At 43.4% G+C, this 17980-nt stretch overlaps 1 protein-coding gene across 1 annotated transcript in view; it reads left to right on the forward strand.

Moving 5' to 3' along the window:
• Window positions 1-17980, forward strand: part of BAALC (BAALC binder of MAP3K1 and KLF4) — a 121004-nt gene that overhangs the window by 78327 nt on the left and 24697 nt on the right. Inside the window, exon 2 of the mRNA XM_040432255.1 lies at window positions 2818-2981. Within this exon, the coding sequence (XP_040288189.1) occupies window positions 2818-2981 (164 nt within the window). The remainder of the gene's footprint in view (window positions 1-2817; window positions 2982-17980) is intronic.

Genomic DNA, 17980 nt, shown 5'->3' on the forward strand with positions numbered 1-17980 from the left:
ACAAAACACTTTTGTCTCTTTTTGTAAATATGGCTTCTATGCACAGAGGGGCACTTGAAAGCTGTAGAGCTGATGTGCGCCGAGGGTCTATGCTCCACCCTCAGTGCACTTAATTGCACTTGGTTGGTTACAACACAGGCAATTGGAGAATTGTGGATGGCACTAAGAGCCCTGTGGCATGTCATTTGGAGCCGCATGACTGGCACTGGAGCACCATGGGTGAATGGAGCATTTTGATTGGCACTGGAGGTATTTTGACTAGAGCTGGGGTTGGCACTGTTATAGAGCCACTGTGGGGCACAATCTTTGTAGCACCCGTAGCATGCTGCATTCAACAAACATGGTAGGTGTGCTATGGAGCATGTAGTCACTTGTAATGCTTACTCAAACGGAAGTGTCTAGGTGTTTAAAACTGATTGGCCTCCATAATTGCCGGGCATGACAGCAGCAAATAAAACTGTTGCTCCACCGTTGGGTGGGTGAATAGATCTTGCTGGAGCATTCTCTCAACATTTGTATTTCTAGGTGCTTGAGAAGGAAGATCGAAAACATGACTGAGAAGCACCGAAAGGCAGAGCATTGTACAGCAGACACCCTTCTCTCAGACAGAATCTGCCTTCACACCCTGCAAGATACATTAAAGATTACCAGTCACCTCTCCTGATATATCTGTCTTAGCAACTACTTGCATCCCCCTTATAATTATCCGTATGACTCTATGTTGGACCCTTCCTCTTTTTTTCCCTGCTAGAACCTGATTAATTAATTGCCAGCAGATTGCAATTACGATCCAACTGGGTGTTATCCAATCTGTGTCAGACTGTGCAGGGACACACCCCCCCCAACTGGTTACACCCATGTGGAACTTTGTTGCTAACTGCTAGCGATGCATTCATAACTTCTAGCAGGAATAATAAATGAATGGCACATCACAGAGTCATAAGAACAGATGCTCCAGAATTGTTTTTATATGGAGAATACAAGTAGTTACTAAAACAGACATGTCAGGAGAGGGGGCGGCTAAGGCAACATGACATCTTATGGGGCATGCCAATTATAGAGGCATATAGGAACAGAATATAGAGAAAATATGGCCCCATGAGTGCCATATTATAGCTCCATACGGCCGCGCGCATGGTCCCCAATACTGTGAGAGGACGCCCTGCCAAAGCATTTAATACCGTAATACGATGTAAATGACAATTTATTACATTTCCTGTTACGTCTCCATTGTACCATTCGCTATAAATTGCTGGCATACACCAGATTTCATACACTACTTTCTGTCTAAGTATACCTTTGGCCTAGTTCACACTTCAGTGATTTGATCAGTGATTTCCAATCACTGATGGAGAACACTGACGTGTGATTAAGGCTACATGCACACGACCGTATGTGATTTGCGGTCTGCAAATTGCGGATCCGCCAAAAAAATACGGATCACATCCGTATGCCATCCGTTTTTTTTTTGCAGATCCATTGTAACAATGTCTAAAACGGACAAGAATAGGACATGTTCTATTTTTTTTGCGGGACCACGGAACGAACACTGTGTGCTGTCCGCATTTTTTGCAGACCCATTGAAATGAATGGGTCTGCATCCTATCCGCAAAAAAAACGGAACGGACGGGGAAACAAACAACTTTCGTGTGCATGTAGCCTAAGGCTTTACAGATTTACTACTTTGCTTCAGAGATTGTTGGATGTTTTACCTTGGAAAAACATTGATATTCTGTCCGAATCTTTCATTTTTCATCATATTACCTTACTACCTTCATTTGTACTAATATTCTAGCACTGACATGTCCCCAAAGACGTGCGTGAGGCCTAGTGCGGAAAATGTTCATTTCTCATGACATTGTATAGCACATTGACCTTTTGCTGTTGGCCTCGTTCACATTTCTGTTTGATGTCTATGTTTCATCTGTGAAGATGTCCGTGAACAATCTGTGTTTGGTCCGTGTGTCCGTTTTTTGCCCTCCATGTGTTAGTCGTATTCCACGGACAATGCTCGGCTAAAAATTTATTTCCAGAGAATCTCCTACCAACTGTCCATAAAAATCATTTACAGAACCCAGATGTTGTGTCAGTGGTTTTTCATGGACCCATAGACTTCGATGGGCCAAAGTGGTGCACATATCCTTGATTTTTCCATTGACCCACAGTCTGTGGAAAACCGCTGATATGTGGACAGACATATTAAAAGTCAAGTGGTTACGTGTGCTGTACGTGGAGAACACATCTGTGATTCGCTGAAGTGTGAACGAGGCCATGATATGTTTCTGAGGTCAAAGGACAGAAAGAGAAATTGTCCACAGGGATATTTGAGCAACTGGCTAGATTAATCACACTTTGCTAGTACGAGTCCGTTCTGTCTCATGACAGCTGGCGGCACTTTTCAGTATAACAAGCAGTCATGTTGACGATACTGTACATGCATCCACAGCAGCAAAGTGATTCTTTCCAGCCAATTTCAATACGGCCCATCAGCTTTAAAATTGATTGCACATTAAAAAGGTTTTATGTATAGCTCAGTATACTGCAGAAGCCCAGACCAACCTGAACTGATGCTTCCATCTGGCCATTTACCTTGTGGTCTTATTGTATTATGTCTACGTATATTTTCTTAACTAAATCTTATTATATTGCATCTATTTTTTCTCAATTAAATCTTATTATATTGCATCTATTTTTCTTAATTAAATCTTATTATATTGCATCTATTTTTTTCTTAACTGAATCTTATTATATTGTGTCTATTTTTTCTTAGCTACATGAATAGATACTTATTCGGTGACTTATATTTTTTTGCTTTAGGTATTATGGAAGATGGGAAGTCAACTCAGACGTGTGTTACGGTCTCATCCTCCGGCAAAGAAACCCTCAAGAAAACAAATTCAGGAACACAATGTGGGAAGCCAACAGTCTACTCCACAGGAACGAAGGCACAAAAACAGAAGAGTGTGTGCAGGACTACCGAGGTACAATGCTACAAGAGTGGCCAGGGTCTGATTTTAGCAGGCTTAAATGGGGGAATGTGCAACGACCTGCGAGGGAAGAGCTGGGAGTGGTAGTTGTGGGACTGATAGGAGTTGAAGTGTTTCACAGTGGCTATCCTCACTTCAATGCTCCCTGTGAAGTAAAGTAGGGTGCACCCTTTCTTCCCTCTAGGCACAGCCTGGTATTGGGGCTCCTGACTGGGGGTAGGTGGGGTGCCCTTGATGTTAGGTAGATGGGTGCATGGCAGGACTCTCTGGTATTGAAGGTCGAGCAGCGGTGCAGATGTTGGGTGCAAGGCAATAAGGAAGCCAGTGTAAAGTAACAAGTCCAACAAGATTTACTGATTTCTCAGTCTCTCCAAATACACACAATCTTCCCAAAGCTGTATATATCTCTTTTTCTCTGTTAAATCCATTCAATTTTCCAAATTGCTCAAATGTGTGCTATTCCTTCCTCATTAACTCTTTCTGCAATTCCTACTTCAGGGTGCAGATCTTAGATCGGCTGGCCAATCTGTCTTCAAAGTATGGTGGGTGCAAGAGGCAATTCTCCCTTTCCACAAGCAGCAAAGTCCAAAACCATAAATGTGTGCTGCCTTTGCTATTACGCACGGTCCTTTATGGTCCTAAAAATTCTATGGCTTCTTTGTTTCCCTCTAACAGAGGTTTAGCACTTGTCCTCAGTATGTAGGGATGGAGAGCCCCTTGTAATAGGCCCCACACTGCGCAGACCACTGTAGCTCCTCACATTTCGGCTGCCTAGGCCAGACTCACTGGCTAAAGCAGTGAGCCTGCACTTTACAATGTTTATTCGATAATTTGATATTGATGACCTATCCTCAGGATAGATCATGAATATCAGATCGGCAGGGGTTCAACTCCTGGGACTCCCACCAATTGGCTGTTGGAAGAGTGGAAGGCCTCTTCCTAGGTCATTGACTTCACTGTACATCAGTCATGTGGCCTAGGTGCAGCTCAGTACCATTCAATTGAATGGGGCTAAGCTGCAGTACCAAGCACAGCCAGTATACAATGTACGGCACTATGCTTGGTAAACTGTGAAGAGACCTCAGCGCTCACCAGAGGTCTAGTGAGCGTAACGGCCTCTTCAAACAGCGGGGGTGTCTTAGGATGTCATCAATATCAAAGTTCCAGATAACCCCTTTAACAGAGCACAGAACTGATTTCTTATCATATTGGTAATCATATTGATTTTGCATATTTATTACACCTTACTCCAAACTCGACTATGTGGCTAAAATCAATGAGAGTGCTTCGTATCTGGAAATAGAAAGTTGTTCCCAATAATTGTCCACTGTAAATGTGCTGCCGATCACCCGACGAGCAAGCAAATGATTGTTCATCATGTGATCATATCTTTTGACCGATAGACAAAATTCTACTTTCTCCTTCTCAGAGAATCAGTCAAAGAACTGCTCTGATTGACTCAATCTGCAGCCTTTCCTGATTCCATTAACATTCATGTTAGGCTACTTTTACACTGGCGTTTCTGGGTCCGCTTGTGAGATTCGTTTCAGGGCTCTCACAAGCGGCCGAAAACGGATCAATTCAGCCGCAATGCATTCTGAATGGATAAGGATCCGTTCAGAAGGCATCAATTTGGCTGCGTTTGGTCTCCGTTGTGTTTTTTAGACGGTAACTAAAACGCAGCTTGCAGCGTTTTGGTGACCGTCTGACAATGCAGAGCCAAACGGATCCGTCCTGACTTGCAATGTAAGTCAATGGGGACGGATCCGTTTTTCACTGACACAATATGGTGCAATTGAAAACGGATCCGTCCCCCATTGACTTTCAATGTAAGTCAAGCAGGATCCGTTTTGACTTAGACTTTTTTTTTAATGAATAATGCAAACGGATCCGTTATGAACGGATACAAGTGTTTGCATTATTGGTGCGGATCCGTCTGTGCAGATACAAGACGGATCCACACCAAACGCGAGTGTGAAAGTAGCCTTAGCTAAATTCTTATCGGTTTGATAAGAAATTCACTTAAATGTTCATGAGCTGTCAGGACTTCAGGGATAAAGATTACAGATCCAGCCCTTTGAGTAGCTCCCAGATATTCACTGATAAAGGGAAAATGGAATAGTCGGCAGATGCACTGAAAGTTGTAGAGGAAAAACAGTTTTCCAGGAGTTTTACAGTAATGACCCATCCTCTGGTCTTCAGTATCTGGCCGGTAGGGGTCCGACACCCGGGACCCCGGAGGATCAGCTGTTTGAGAAGGCAGCGGCGCTTACAGTAGCGCCACAACCTTCTCTCAGCTTTCTCAAGGCCAGTGACGACACGTTCCTTGTCACATTGCCTAGGCGCAGCGCAGCCCCATATAAGTGAATGGGGCTAAGCAAGATACCAAGCATAGCCGCTATACAATGTACGGCACTGCACTTGGTGAGCTGCGAATAGGCCGCAGCACTACTACAAGCACCCGTGCCTTCTCAAACAGCTGAGCCTCGGGGTTCAGGGTGTTGGCCCCTTACGATGAGATACTGATGACCTATCCAGAGGTCGCAAATTTTAAAACAACTTTTTTTTTTTTTTTACGCCACTCTTAACCCCTTAAGGAATTATTTGCAAATCTGACCAGTGTCAATTTAAGTGCTGATAACTTTAAAACGCTTTGACTTACCCAGGCCGTTCTGAGATTGTTTTTTCATCACATATTGTACTTCATGACACCGCTAAAATTGGGTCAAAAAAGTAAATTTTTCTGCTAAAAAAATACCAAATTTACCAAAAATTTGGAAAATTTTGCAATTTTCAACGTTTCAGTTTCTCTACTTCTGTAATACTGTACATAGTAATACCCCCAAAAATTTTGATGACTTTACATTCCCCATATGTCTACTTCATGTTTTTATCATTTTGGGAATGCCATTTTATTTTTTGGGGATGTTACATAGCTTAGAAGTTTAGAAGCAAATTTTGAAATTTTTTCAGAAATTTTCCAAATCCCACTTTTTATGGACCAGTCCAGATCTGAAGTCTCTTTGTGAGGCTTACATAATAGAAACCACCCAAAAATGACTCCATCTACACCCCTCAAGGTATTCAAAACTGATTTTTACAAACTTGGTTAACCCTTTAGGTCTTCCACAAGACTTCATGGCAAATAGACATAAAATTTAAGAATTTCGATTTTTTCAAACATTTTCCAATATAATCAATTTTTCCAGGAACAAAGCAAGGGTTAACAGCCAAACAAAATTCAATATGGGTTGCCCTGATTCTGTAGTTTGCAGAAACACCCCATATGTGGTCCTAAACTACTGTTTGGCTAAACGGGAGGACATAGAAGGAGGGGAACGCCATATGGTTTTTGCAAGGCAGATTTTGCAGGACTGGTTTTGTTTATACCATGTCCCATTTCAAGCCCCCCGTTGCACCCCTAGAATAGAAATTCCTAAAAAGTGATTCCATCTAAGAAAGTACACCCTTCAAGGTATTCAAAACTGGGTTTACAAACTTTGTGAACCCTTTAGGTGTTCCACAAGAATTAATGGCAGGTGGAGAAAAAAAATTGGAATTTCTATTTTTTGTAAAATTTTCCATTTTAATCCATTTTCCCCCATAATAAAGTAAGGGTTAACTGCCAAACAAAACTCAATATGGGTTGCTAGTTTTCAAAAACACCCCATATATGGTCCTAAACTACTGTTTGGCCAAACGGGAGGACATAGAAGGAGGGGAACGCCATATGGGTTTTGGAAGGCAGATTTTGCAGGACTGGTTTTGTTTATACCATGTCCCATTTCAAGCCCCCCGTTGCACCCCTAGAATAGAAATTCCAAAAAAGTGACTCCATCTAAGAAAGTACACCCCTCAAGGTATTCAAAACTGGGTTTACAAACTTTGTTAACCCTTTAGGTGTTCCACAAGAGTTAATGGCAGATGGAGAAACAATTTTGGAATTTCTATTTTTTGGAAAATTTTCCATTTTAACCCTTACTTTATTACTGGAAAAAATGGGTTGACAGCCAAATAAAACTCAATATGGGTTGCCCTGATTCTGTAGTTTGCAAAAACACCCCATATGTGGTCCTAAACTACTATTTGGCTAAATGGCAGGACATAGAAGAAGGGGAACGCCATATGGTTTTTGGAAGGCAGATTTTGCTGTACTGGTTTATTTACACCATGTACCCTTTCAAACCCCCTGCTGCACCCCTAGAGTAGAAACTCCATAAAAGTGACCCCATCTAGGAAACTATGGCATAAGGTGGTTGTTGTTTTGGGACTATTTTAGGGTAAATCTGAATATTTGGTTGCTCTATATTACACTTTTTTGAGGCAAGGTAACAAAAAATTTAAATTCTAAAATTGTTTCTACATTCGCTATTTAGTTTTGTGGAACACCTAAAGGGTTAACAAAGTTTGTAAAGTAACTTTTGAATACCTTGAGGGGTGTAGTTTTTTAGATGGGGGTCACTTTTTTGGAGTTTCTAGTCTAGGCTACATCAGGGGGGCTTCTAATGGGACATGGTGTAAATAAACCAGTCCATCAAAATCTGCCTTCCAGAAACCATATGGCGTTCCCTTCGTTCTATGCCCTGCCGTGTGGCTATATAGCCATTTACGAACACATATGGGGTGTTTCTGCAAACTACAGAATCTGGGCAATAAATATTTAGTTTTGTTTGTCTGTTAACCCTTGCTTTATTACCGGAAAAAAAGGTTTCAAATGAAAATTTTGCCCAAAAATTGGTATTTTGGCACTGTTTTCATTTTAGATTTTTAACGCTGTTCATCCGATGGGTTTGGTCAAAAAAAAATTATAGGGAAGATTCTTACGGACGCGGCGATATACCTAATATGTCTACATTTTAAAATGTATTTAGATTTTACACTATATTATCATTTTAGGAACAAAAAAAAAATATTTTTGTTTCTCCATAGCCAGAGAGCTACAGTTTTATTTTTTTTTGTTGGGCGACTATCTAATGTAGGGGCTCATTTTTTGCGGGATGAGATGGTGGTTTTATTGCCACTAATTGGGGGTGCATATGACATTTTGATCGCTCGCTATTACACTTTTTGTGATGTTAGGTGACCAAAAATGGAATTTTTTTACACGTTTTTTTTTTTTTTTTTTTAACGCTGTACATCCGGGGGGGTTGGGTTAAATGTTATTTTTATAGGGGAGATTCTTACAGTGGCGGAGATACCTAATATGTCTACTTTTTTAAATTTATTTAGATTTTACACTATATTATCATTTGAGGAACCAAAAAAATCATTTTAGTATCTCCATAGCCTGGGAGCTACAGTTTTTTTTTTTGTTGGGCGACTATCTAATGTAGGGGCTCATTTGTTGGATGAGATGGCGGTTTGATTGGCACTATTTGGGGGTGCATATGACTTTTTAATGGCTTGTTATTACACTTTTTGGGATCCAAGGTGACAACAAAAAATTGCTTTTTTTTACATCGTTTTTATTTGATTTTTTTAAAGGCGTTTATCGAAGGGCTAGTTTATAGGGTATTTTTATAGAGAAGATTTTTATGGACGCAGCGATGCCCAAGATGTATGGCTCTCAGACTTTGGAGACACTAAGCAGGCATCCTCAAACTGCGGCCCTCCAGATGTTGTAAAACTACAATTCCCACCATGCCCTGCTGATAGCTGTAGGTTGTCTGGGCATGCTGGGAGTTATAGTTTTACAACATCTGGAGGGCCGCAGTTTGAGGATGCCTGCACTAAAACTAATATTTTTGGAAAAAAATCTGAGAGCCATAGTTTTTTATGTTCTCTAGGGGACTGTTGGGGATTATAAAAATTTAGTACTTCATGGAAGTGTGATACTCCCTGAAGCAATTGATAACGCAGAGGCCCAGATGATCGGGGCAAGTGTCACATTGAGTGGTGGTGTCCTTCCGTATCTCCCTCTTGTGACACACTCTGCATCTTTTTTGGGTTCATCCCTTCTTTCCAGTATGGGGGACCACACCTGGAAAATGTTGGCCAGGGACGATCCGGGCGCCTCCAGTTCCCGAGGTACTTTGGCCTGCTCTTTCCCGGTCAGAAAAAATCAGGTCCTTGAGGACTGCCTCATAGAATTGGAGGAATGTCCCTGTGCTGCCAGCGATAGTACAAAAGCGTTGTACAAGGCAACCTGTACCAAGTAGACTGCAACTTTTTTGTACCATGCCCGGGTTTTGCGCATGGCGTTATATGGCTTAAGGACTTGATTAGAGAGATCAATTCCTCCCATATACCGATTGTAGTCGACGATACACCGTTGCCGCGGTGCCTAGCACAGGGACAGGGGTGATGCTGTTACCGTGGATTGTGGACAGTATAAGGACATCCCTCTTGTCCTTATACATGACCAGCAACAGGTTTCCACTGGTAAGTGCACGGGTCTCACCCCTGGGGATAGGTACCTGAAGGGAGTGGGCAGGGAGGCCGCGCTGATTTTTCTGCACGGTCCCACAAGCGGACGTGGATCTGGCGGAAAGGGACCTGAACAAGGGAATGCTAGTATAAAAGTTATCCACGTACAAGTGGTAACCCTTATCTAACAGTGTGTGCATAAGGTCCCACACGAGTTTCCCGCTAACACCCAGAGTGGGGGGACATTCTGGGGGTTGAATACGGGAATCTCGCCCCTCGTACACACAAAATTTGTAAGTGTACCCTGAGGTACTCTCACAAATTTTGTACATTTTCACGCCATACCTCGCCCGCTTAGTGGGAATGTATTGGCGGAAACTGAGTCTCCCCTAGAACGCAACGAGAGACTCATCAACCACGACCTCCCTTCCAGGTACGTAGGCCTGCGCAAATTTACCCGAATAATGCAGATATTTCCGGATGGCCTCAAACCGGGGGCGTGTCATGGCCATACTGTAGAGTGGGGTCTGGTAGAGGACGTCCCCACTTCAGTATTGCCTGACACTGGGTTTTTGCACTAGACCCATGTGCAGCACGAGGCCCCAAAATGTCCTCATCTCGGCTGCACTGACCGACGTCCAGCCACCGGGTCTAGCCAAAAAGGAGCCCGGGTGTTGAGCAACGAACTGTTGGGTGTACAGGTTCGTCTGCTCCACCATCAGATTCACAAATGGGTCACTGAAAAAAAAACTAAAAAAGTCAATTTCAGTGAAGCCCACTGTGGGAGTCTGGATTCCTGGATTGCCAACAAAATACAGAATCTCGGGCTCAAAATCCACTGGGGGACACCAGCTAAGTTCACCGGCAGGGGGCTCCGGTGGGCTTATTTGGTGGTCCGGGAAACCAGTACGAGCGCCAGGGCGGCTCGTACTGGTGTGGGCCACAGGGTCCCTAGTATGTGGGGCCCCTGTCTCCGCCGCCTTGGGGGCTCATCGTCATCAGATGATGATGAGGAGGATGCGGATGACAAGAGGAACGTGGGGTCATCCTCATCCTCACTGGGGCTCTCGGAGTCGGAGGCAAGCTGGGCGTATGCCTCCTCCACCGAGAACATCCGGCGGGCCATGGGTATGTGTGTGTGCGTGTGTATGTGCGTGCATGTAAAAATTTATTGTATGTGCGTGTGTGTGGGGCACGGGTGTTCACGTACTAAAAAGTAAAAAAAAAAAAAGGGACAAGTGTTAGAAAAAAAAAGAAAGTTCAAAGGCGGGCGATGCGCTAACAGTGGCCGGACGCTAAGAGTGCCGGCCACAGTCAGTGCACGCAAAAAAAAAGTGGTGGTGGGGGGGCTGGAGGGGGGGGGGGGGTCTGTGGTGGGGCAAGTGGCAGCACCCCTGGGTGGGTCTAGGGTCTCAAGTGCTGTGGACCCCAACCACCAGAGACCACCAAAAACAATAAATCAGTTAAAGTTTTTTTTTTTTCTCCCTTAATTAACTCTTCCTTCTATCCCTGCCTAATCGTGCCTCTCCCTCACTGACCCTAACCTACCTGGAGGGTGATGGGTGCCGACGGGGGGATCGCAAGAGCTGGTGAGGACGGTGCAGGTGCAGCAGCAGGAAGAGGAGGGGAGAGAGGAGCGCCGGGAGTTTGAATCTCCCGCCTCTCTCCAGCACTAAGGACAGCACCAATAAGCACCACGGCCAGCACCGCCGCCCCCAAATGCTCGGACTGTGATTGGTGGTGTGTAATCACACCACCGATCACCGTCCTTTTCCGGTTCATCAGGTCATTGGAGACCCGAATGGACCGGAAACGCAGCAAACCGCAGGTCTGAATTGACCTGCGGTTTGCTGAGATCGCCGATACGGGGGGGGGTCACATGACCCCCCCCTCCCCCGGCGTTGTGACAGGATGCCCACTGAATGATTTCAGCGGACATCCTGTTCCGATTAACCCCCGCCGCGCCGCATTGTAGTTTTAAACCCATGACGTACCGGTACGTCATGGGTCCCTAAGGGGTTAAAGGGGTTATCCCATGATTAAGGTAAAAAGTGAAAATCATACATAATCTGTACTGTACATGACGACTTCTTTCTAACAACGCTAGAACCAGCCCTGTACCTCACATGGATCCAGAGATCTCCCCAGTCATTGCTCCAATTGTTCTGCTAGATTTATTTAAGGCTTGGGGGAAGGGGGGGGGGGGGTCCTTTTTGAGGGGGCATGTCCTTTCTGTTGCAGTTGGTGGCAGTTGAAGGATGGAAATGAGCATGTGCTTTAGTCTCAGTGAGTAGGACAGAGAAATTAGAAAAAGAGCAAACAGCAGGTGGCGCTATACAGATAGATTTCAGTGAATAAATCAGTAGCTGTATTACATTTTTAATTATATGCAATTACAAAAGCATTCAGATCCAGGGGTTGGTTTGAGAACTGTAAAATATTGTTCGTGGGACAACCCCTTAAAGGGGAGCCGGTAATACATATAGATATACTATAATGTACACCAGAAACTAAGTAAAATTATAGTCCAAATCTACACAAGCTCATAGTTGATGTAGATTTGCTTGTTAGGTGCATGTGACAACAGGCTATATTTGATAAATTTTGCTTAAATTACAGCAAATCAGACAAAAAAAAAAGTCAAAAGTGATAAATGTTCTCCATTGTGCAAGTCAGTGTGGCATCATGTTGTATGATGAATATTCTAATTATAGAAGTATGTCTTTTAAAGATCACCTATTGGCAAGATCAACCCTAGGAAATTAGGCATGCAGCTGGTTGGGTTGATCCTGCTGATTAAAATGATACTTGTCTTGTGAAAATTGGCTGTGGTATACATGTGAAAAAAAGAATTGTACTCTTTTTTGCAAATGAGGGCTTCAGTGCACTAAGAGGTGAAGTGCATAGAGGGGCTAGGCTCCGCCTCTCAGTGCACTGAAGCCCTCATTTGCATAAAGAAGAAAAATCTTTTTCGCAGGAACGCTGGAACTGATTTTCACAGGAGAGATATAATTTTAATGAGCCGGGTCAACCCTGCCAGGAAGAATGTCTTGTTTAACAGGATTGATACTGCTGACAGCCACTCTTTAATATCTGACCCCAGCATCCTAGTTTCATTTTCCCAGATTTGCTCTATAAACAGCTGACATTTTCAAGTTCTGTTGAAGGAAAGCAAGGACAGCCTGCAGTCAGCCATCATTTCTTTACAAACCAGTGAGACAAAACCTGACGTAGTTTATTCCACTCTAGTGTGAAATTCTGTAATTTATGTGAGATTCTAGAAAACTGCTGCAGCAGTATTGTATGTTTGTGACTGCTCCAGAGGCACCGCACGGCATAGAAAAAAGGTAAATTACATTTTATGTCTTGAAGTGAGGGCAATTGTATACAGAATCTCTGCCATTTTTGGTCATGGCACAAGTAGCCTCGGCTCCGGCATTGCTTACAATATTTTTTTCCTGGTCCTAGTGGCAAAATGCTACTACTTCCACTATGGTGTGGGTCCTCAAAGGATCATCAAAAACAGACAAGCCACCACAGCCTATGTGCAGGGGTGGATTGGGAACTTAAAGGGGTTGTGCCATGAAAAAGGGTTTGTTCTTTTCCTTGTTCCTCTATCCACCTCAGGGAGGTGGTCACACCCTCTCACCCTCGCCATGTCTTCTGTTAAAAGCTGTGACAGTTACAGGGAAAGAGATACAGCAGAAAGGACACACCCCTGGGAAAGGACATGTCCCCTGATAAAGGACACAAACAGATATGCGGTGAGCCCCCGTGGGAGCCCAGTGGGAGCCCTGTGCGAGCCCCCATGGGAGTGGTAGGGCCCTGATGTAGTTTTGTAGAGTCACGGTGTCCTACCTTAGGCCGTCGCTCACTGGAGTCCTTTGCAGTGAAAGTTGTAGTAGGAGGCCAGAGTTGAACATAACAAAGTCCATTTTACTAAGCACAATGTGGAACTTGAAAATACATACAGTTGCAGCAGGCTTTAGTACAATTCTTGCCTGGCACCAGCAAGGATATAGAAACAGGTTGATTGTTGGCAATTCAGCACTTAGGTGATACTGGCCTAGTGGTTGTTTTGGTGACAAGGGTGTCTTTAGTCGTGTTCCCTCACCTCACAGCAGTTTACTCTGCTGTCTTTATCTTCTCAAGGTTTACCAGACACAATCTACTAAATGGTTCTTTACTGAGAATCATCTGTGGGAGAAGGAGCCCTGCAGTCTGCATCCTTCTCCCTCTCTTTAGATAGGAACCCCCCCCCCCCCCCCCCTCCAGCCTACTTCAACCAAGAGGAGAGGAACAGGGTGTTTAACCCTGTTCCTGCCAACCTTTGCCATACCTTCCTTGCTGGTAGTAATAGCCAGGAAACAAACTATTAATAGCAATGAACACATTTTAGTAATAGCCATGAAAAGTACAGTCGTGGCCAAAAGTTTTGAGAATGACAAAAATATTGGAAATTGGAAAAGTTGCATGCTTAAGTTTTTATAATAGCAATTTGCATATACTCCAGAATGTTATAAAGAGTGATCAGATGAATTGCATAGTCCTTCTTTGCCATGAAAATTAACTTAATCCCAAAAAAACCTTTCCACTGCATTTCATTGCTGTCATTAAAGGACCTGATGAGATCATTTCAGTAATCGTCTTGTTAACTCAGGTGAGAATGTTGACGAGCACAAGGCTGGAGATCATTATGTCAGGCTGATTGGGTTAAAATGGCAGACTTGACATGCTAAAAGGAGGGTGATGCTTGAAATCATTGTTCTTCCATTGTTAACCATGGTGACCTGCAAAGAAACGCGTGCAGCCATCATTGCGTTGCATAAAAATGGCTTCACAGGCAAGGATATTGTGGCTACTAAGATTGTGCCTCAATCAACAATTTATAGGATCATCAAGAACTTCAAGGAAAGAGGTTAAATTCTTGTTAAGAAGGCTTCAGGGCGTCCAAGAAAGTCCAGCAAGCGCCAGGATCGTCTCCTAAAGAGGATTCAGCTGCGGGATCGGAGTGCCACCAGTGCAGAGCTTGCTCAGGAATGGCAGCAGGCAGGTGTGAGCGCATCTGCATGCACAGTGAGGTGAAGACTTTTGGAAGATGGCCTGGTGTCAAGAAGGGCAGCAAAGAAGCCACTTCTCTCCAAAAAAAACATCAGGGACAGATTGATCTTCTGCAGAAAGTATGGTGAATGGACTTCTGAGGACTGGGGCAAAGTCATATTCTCAGATGAAGCCTCTTTCCGATTGTTTGGGGCATCTGGAAAAAGGCTTGTCCGGAGAAGAAAAGGTGAGCACTACCATCAGTCCTGTGTCATGCCAACAGTAAAGCATCCTGAGACCATTCATGTGTGGGGTTGCTTCTTATCCAAGGGAGTGGGATCACTCACAATTTTGCCCAAAAACACAGCCATGAATAAAGAATGGCACCAAAACACCCTCCAACAGCAACTTCTTCCAACAATCCAACAACAGTTTGGTGAAGAACAATGCATTTTCCGGCACGATGGAGCACCGTGCCATAAGGCAAAAGTGATAACTAAGTGGCTCGGGGACCAAAACGTTGACATTTTGGGTCCATGGCCTGGAAACTCCCCAGATCTTAATCCCATTGAGAACTTGTGGTCAATCCTCAAGAGGCGGGTGGACAAACAAAAACCCACTAATTCTGACAAACTTCAAGAAGTGATTATGAAAGAATGGGTTGCTATCAGTCAGGAATTGGCCCAGAAGTTGATTGAGAGCATGCCCAGTCGAATTGCAGAGGTCCTGAAAAAGAAGGGCCAACACTGCAAATACTGACTCTTTGCATAAATGTCTTGTAATTGTCGATAAAAGCCTTTGAAACGTATGAAGTGCGTGTAATTATATTTCACTACATTTGTAAAAGTGAATGGGCACTCTGAGTCACATGTAGAAGTTGATCACTATCAAAAATGTATTAATATCACACAATGGTATATAGATACTCGCTGTTAAAAAAAACCCTTGGTGGACCTGGATCTTATATGGCATGTATAAATTGTAAACACACAATAAAAGTGAAAATAAAAATAAATAAAAGTGAAAATAAAAATTGTACAATCGATATAAAATAATATATATAAAATGTGGATAGATAGTTGGTTTCCACCTATCAGGATCCCATACAGGGACGAACCAAATTATTGGCACGATGTGGAAGCTGTATCACACAATTTCTAGGCCCATAATCGGTATTGTCCGGCATGTGTCCGGCTATTTCAATCAAATGACCGAGTGTTTTACATCCAATGACCGTAAACACTCGGTCATCGGATTGAAATAGCCGGACACATGCCGGACAATACCGATCGAATTGTCCACAAGTGAAGCGCTTCATTAAAGGTATCCACCAGCGGAAACCCGGTACTGCTATTCTGATAGGAATAGGCATACAGCCGTCTTACCACCAAGCACTGGGGCTCTAGAGACTCCGAGACACGTGGGACGCCAAAAGAATCCCACTGACCGTATAACGAGCCGAACTATCGGGACCGCGAATGCAACAGCCCGATACAGTTATAACTTGCTACAATCCAGCAGAGGACTAAAGATCCGATATACAACTAAAGGAAAGATCCTTGCATTGGATAAAGCAGTAGGTAAGCTTACCATCTCAGTTACAGCACGTGGGACGCCACGAATTGAAGCTGCAAAACGTGAGTACTATCTCCTTACACTGAGAGCTGACTAAACTGCCTTAACAGTCACTTTCTGCTGTACAACTCATACAGAGCAAAGGATTGATGATATATCTGAAAGTGACATTGCTCATAAGCTCTGTTTACCGCTACCACCTACATACAAATACAACTGTGAAATAAGAAAGGACTGGTATCCTCTGACTAGCAGACCTGGGTTTGTACAGTGATCTCAGGATCACCATTTACGCACTGCTGAGGAATTTATGAACTTGACTTCATACTATACAGGAAAACCTGTGGACATTATCCATAAGCTGCCTTACTACATCAGAGGCTTTTTCAACATAGAATTGACCAGGCTACATATACTGTGGAGCTAATTATGCTTATTATGGTCCTAGAAATTGTGTGATACAGCTTCCACATCATGCCAATAATTTGGTTCCTCCCTGTATGGGATCCTGATAGGAGGAGACCAACCATCTATCCACATTTTATATATATTATTTTATATCGATTGTACAATTTTTATTTTCACTTTTATTTATTTTTATTTTCACTTTTATTGTGTGTTTACAATTTATACATGCCATATAAGATCCAGGTCCACCAAGGGTCTTTTTAACAGCGAGTATCTATATACCATTGTGTGATATTAATACATTTTTGATATTGATCAACTTCTACATGTGACTCCATATATCAGAGTGCCCATTCACTTTTACAAATTTTATTGACTTGGTGAGTAGGGTGTCGCACTAGATTGGAGCACCTATACATCATCAAGAAAAGGGTGAGCCGTCCTACACCTTTTGTTTCGTTTATTATATTTCACTACATCACAGAAACAACTGAAACAAAGATCTAAAAGCAGTTTAGCAGCAAACTTTGTGAAAACTAATATTTTTGTCATTCTCAAAACTTTTGGCCACGACTGTACTATGTATAACAATTAACTATGTTAAGTATCCCCAGGTCTGAGGTACTACACACCCCTATGGTGAAAGTCAAGCCATCCTCAGATTGTGCTTAGTCTTCTCCTGGTAGTCTTTGCATCAGATGTCCAAGGCCACATCTCTCACTGACCCCCATCTTGTGAGTTGTATTTTTATTACAGCTGGAGTGCTGTGGGTTAGCCATCACAGGCCTCAGCTAACAGTTCTAATTACCAGGGGAACATAAAAGGCCAAAGTTCCAAGGAGTAGTCCATGTTAGTGCCAAGGAAGGGTGCTAACCATCTACTACTACCTACTAAAATGGATAAAGAGTCCATGGCAAAGGGTAAGATGCTTAAACGTTGCAGTGAACAACGGTTCCTACACTTGTGGTTCTTCACAAAGAACACAAATGATGGGCACAAGGGGCTCAGGTAATCCTTTAGGTCCATCCCTTGGGTGCTGGCTTGTAACATTGCAAAAACATCTAAAGGAGCACGTGTGGCATTTGAGTCCATTCATTGAGGCACGTGACTTTGAATGTTGCTTAACCAAGGTCAGGTGTTTTTTTTGCTAAACCTGAGAAGGTAAGGTTCAATAGGTGCCAACTTGAAATAGATGAAGAGAGTGCCTTTTGTAGGTAAGAGACAGAAGGGTGACTATATAGGGCCCAAACATTAAAACAGACAAACAGTGGCCAGTCTCATGTATCTCACCCTCCTGAAGCTCATCGGGCTCCTAGGTTCTTCAGCTTTACTGAAGAACTTCAGGCGTGGTCGGAACCCATGGCCTCTTTTGCAGCAACTGGATCCTGAAATGTGGAATCCTCAGGGCTGTTATTGTGCAGCTGTAACTCCACTGGAGACTTCATCTGTAATTCTCTGGTGACCTCCAGTGGCCACATACGGAACTGCAGGATCACTGGCTGCTTGAGCTAATGAAGAGGGCCCACGTGGCCCAAATGATTCTGCTGGAGCTTGAGGATGGAGATAATGGCAATGGTATTGCTGAGAGCTGTCGCTTCTCTCGG

This window comes from Bufo bufo, chromosome 5 (genome assembly GCF_905171765.1).
Source record: "Bufo bufo chromosome 5, aBufBuf1.1, whole genome shotgun sequence".
Taxonomy (NCBI): Eukaryota; Metazoa; Chordata; class Amphibia; order Anura; family Bufonidae; genus Bufo; species Bufo bufo.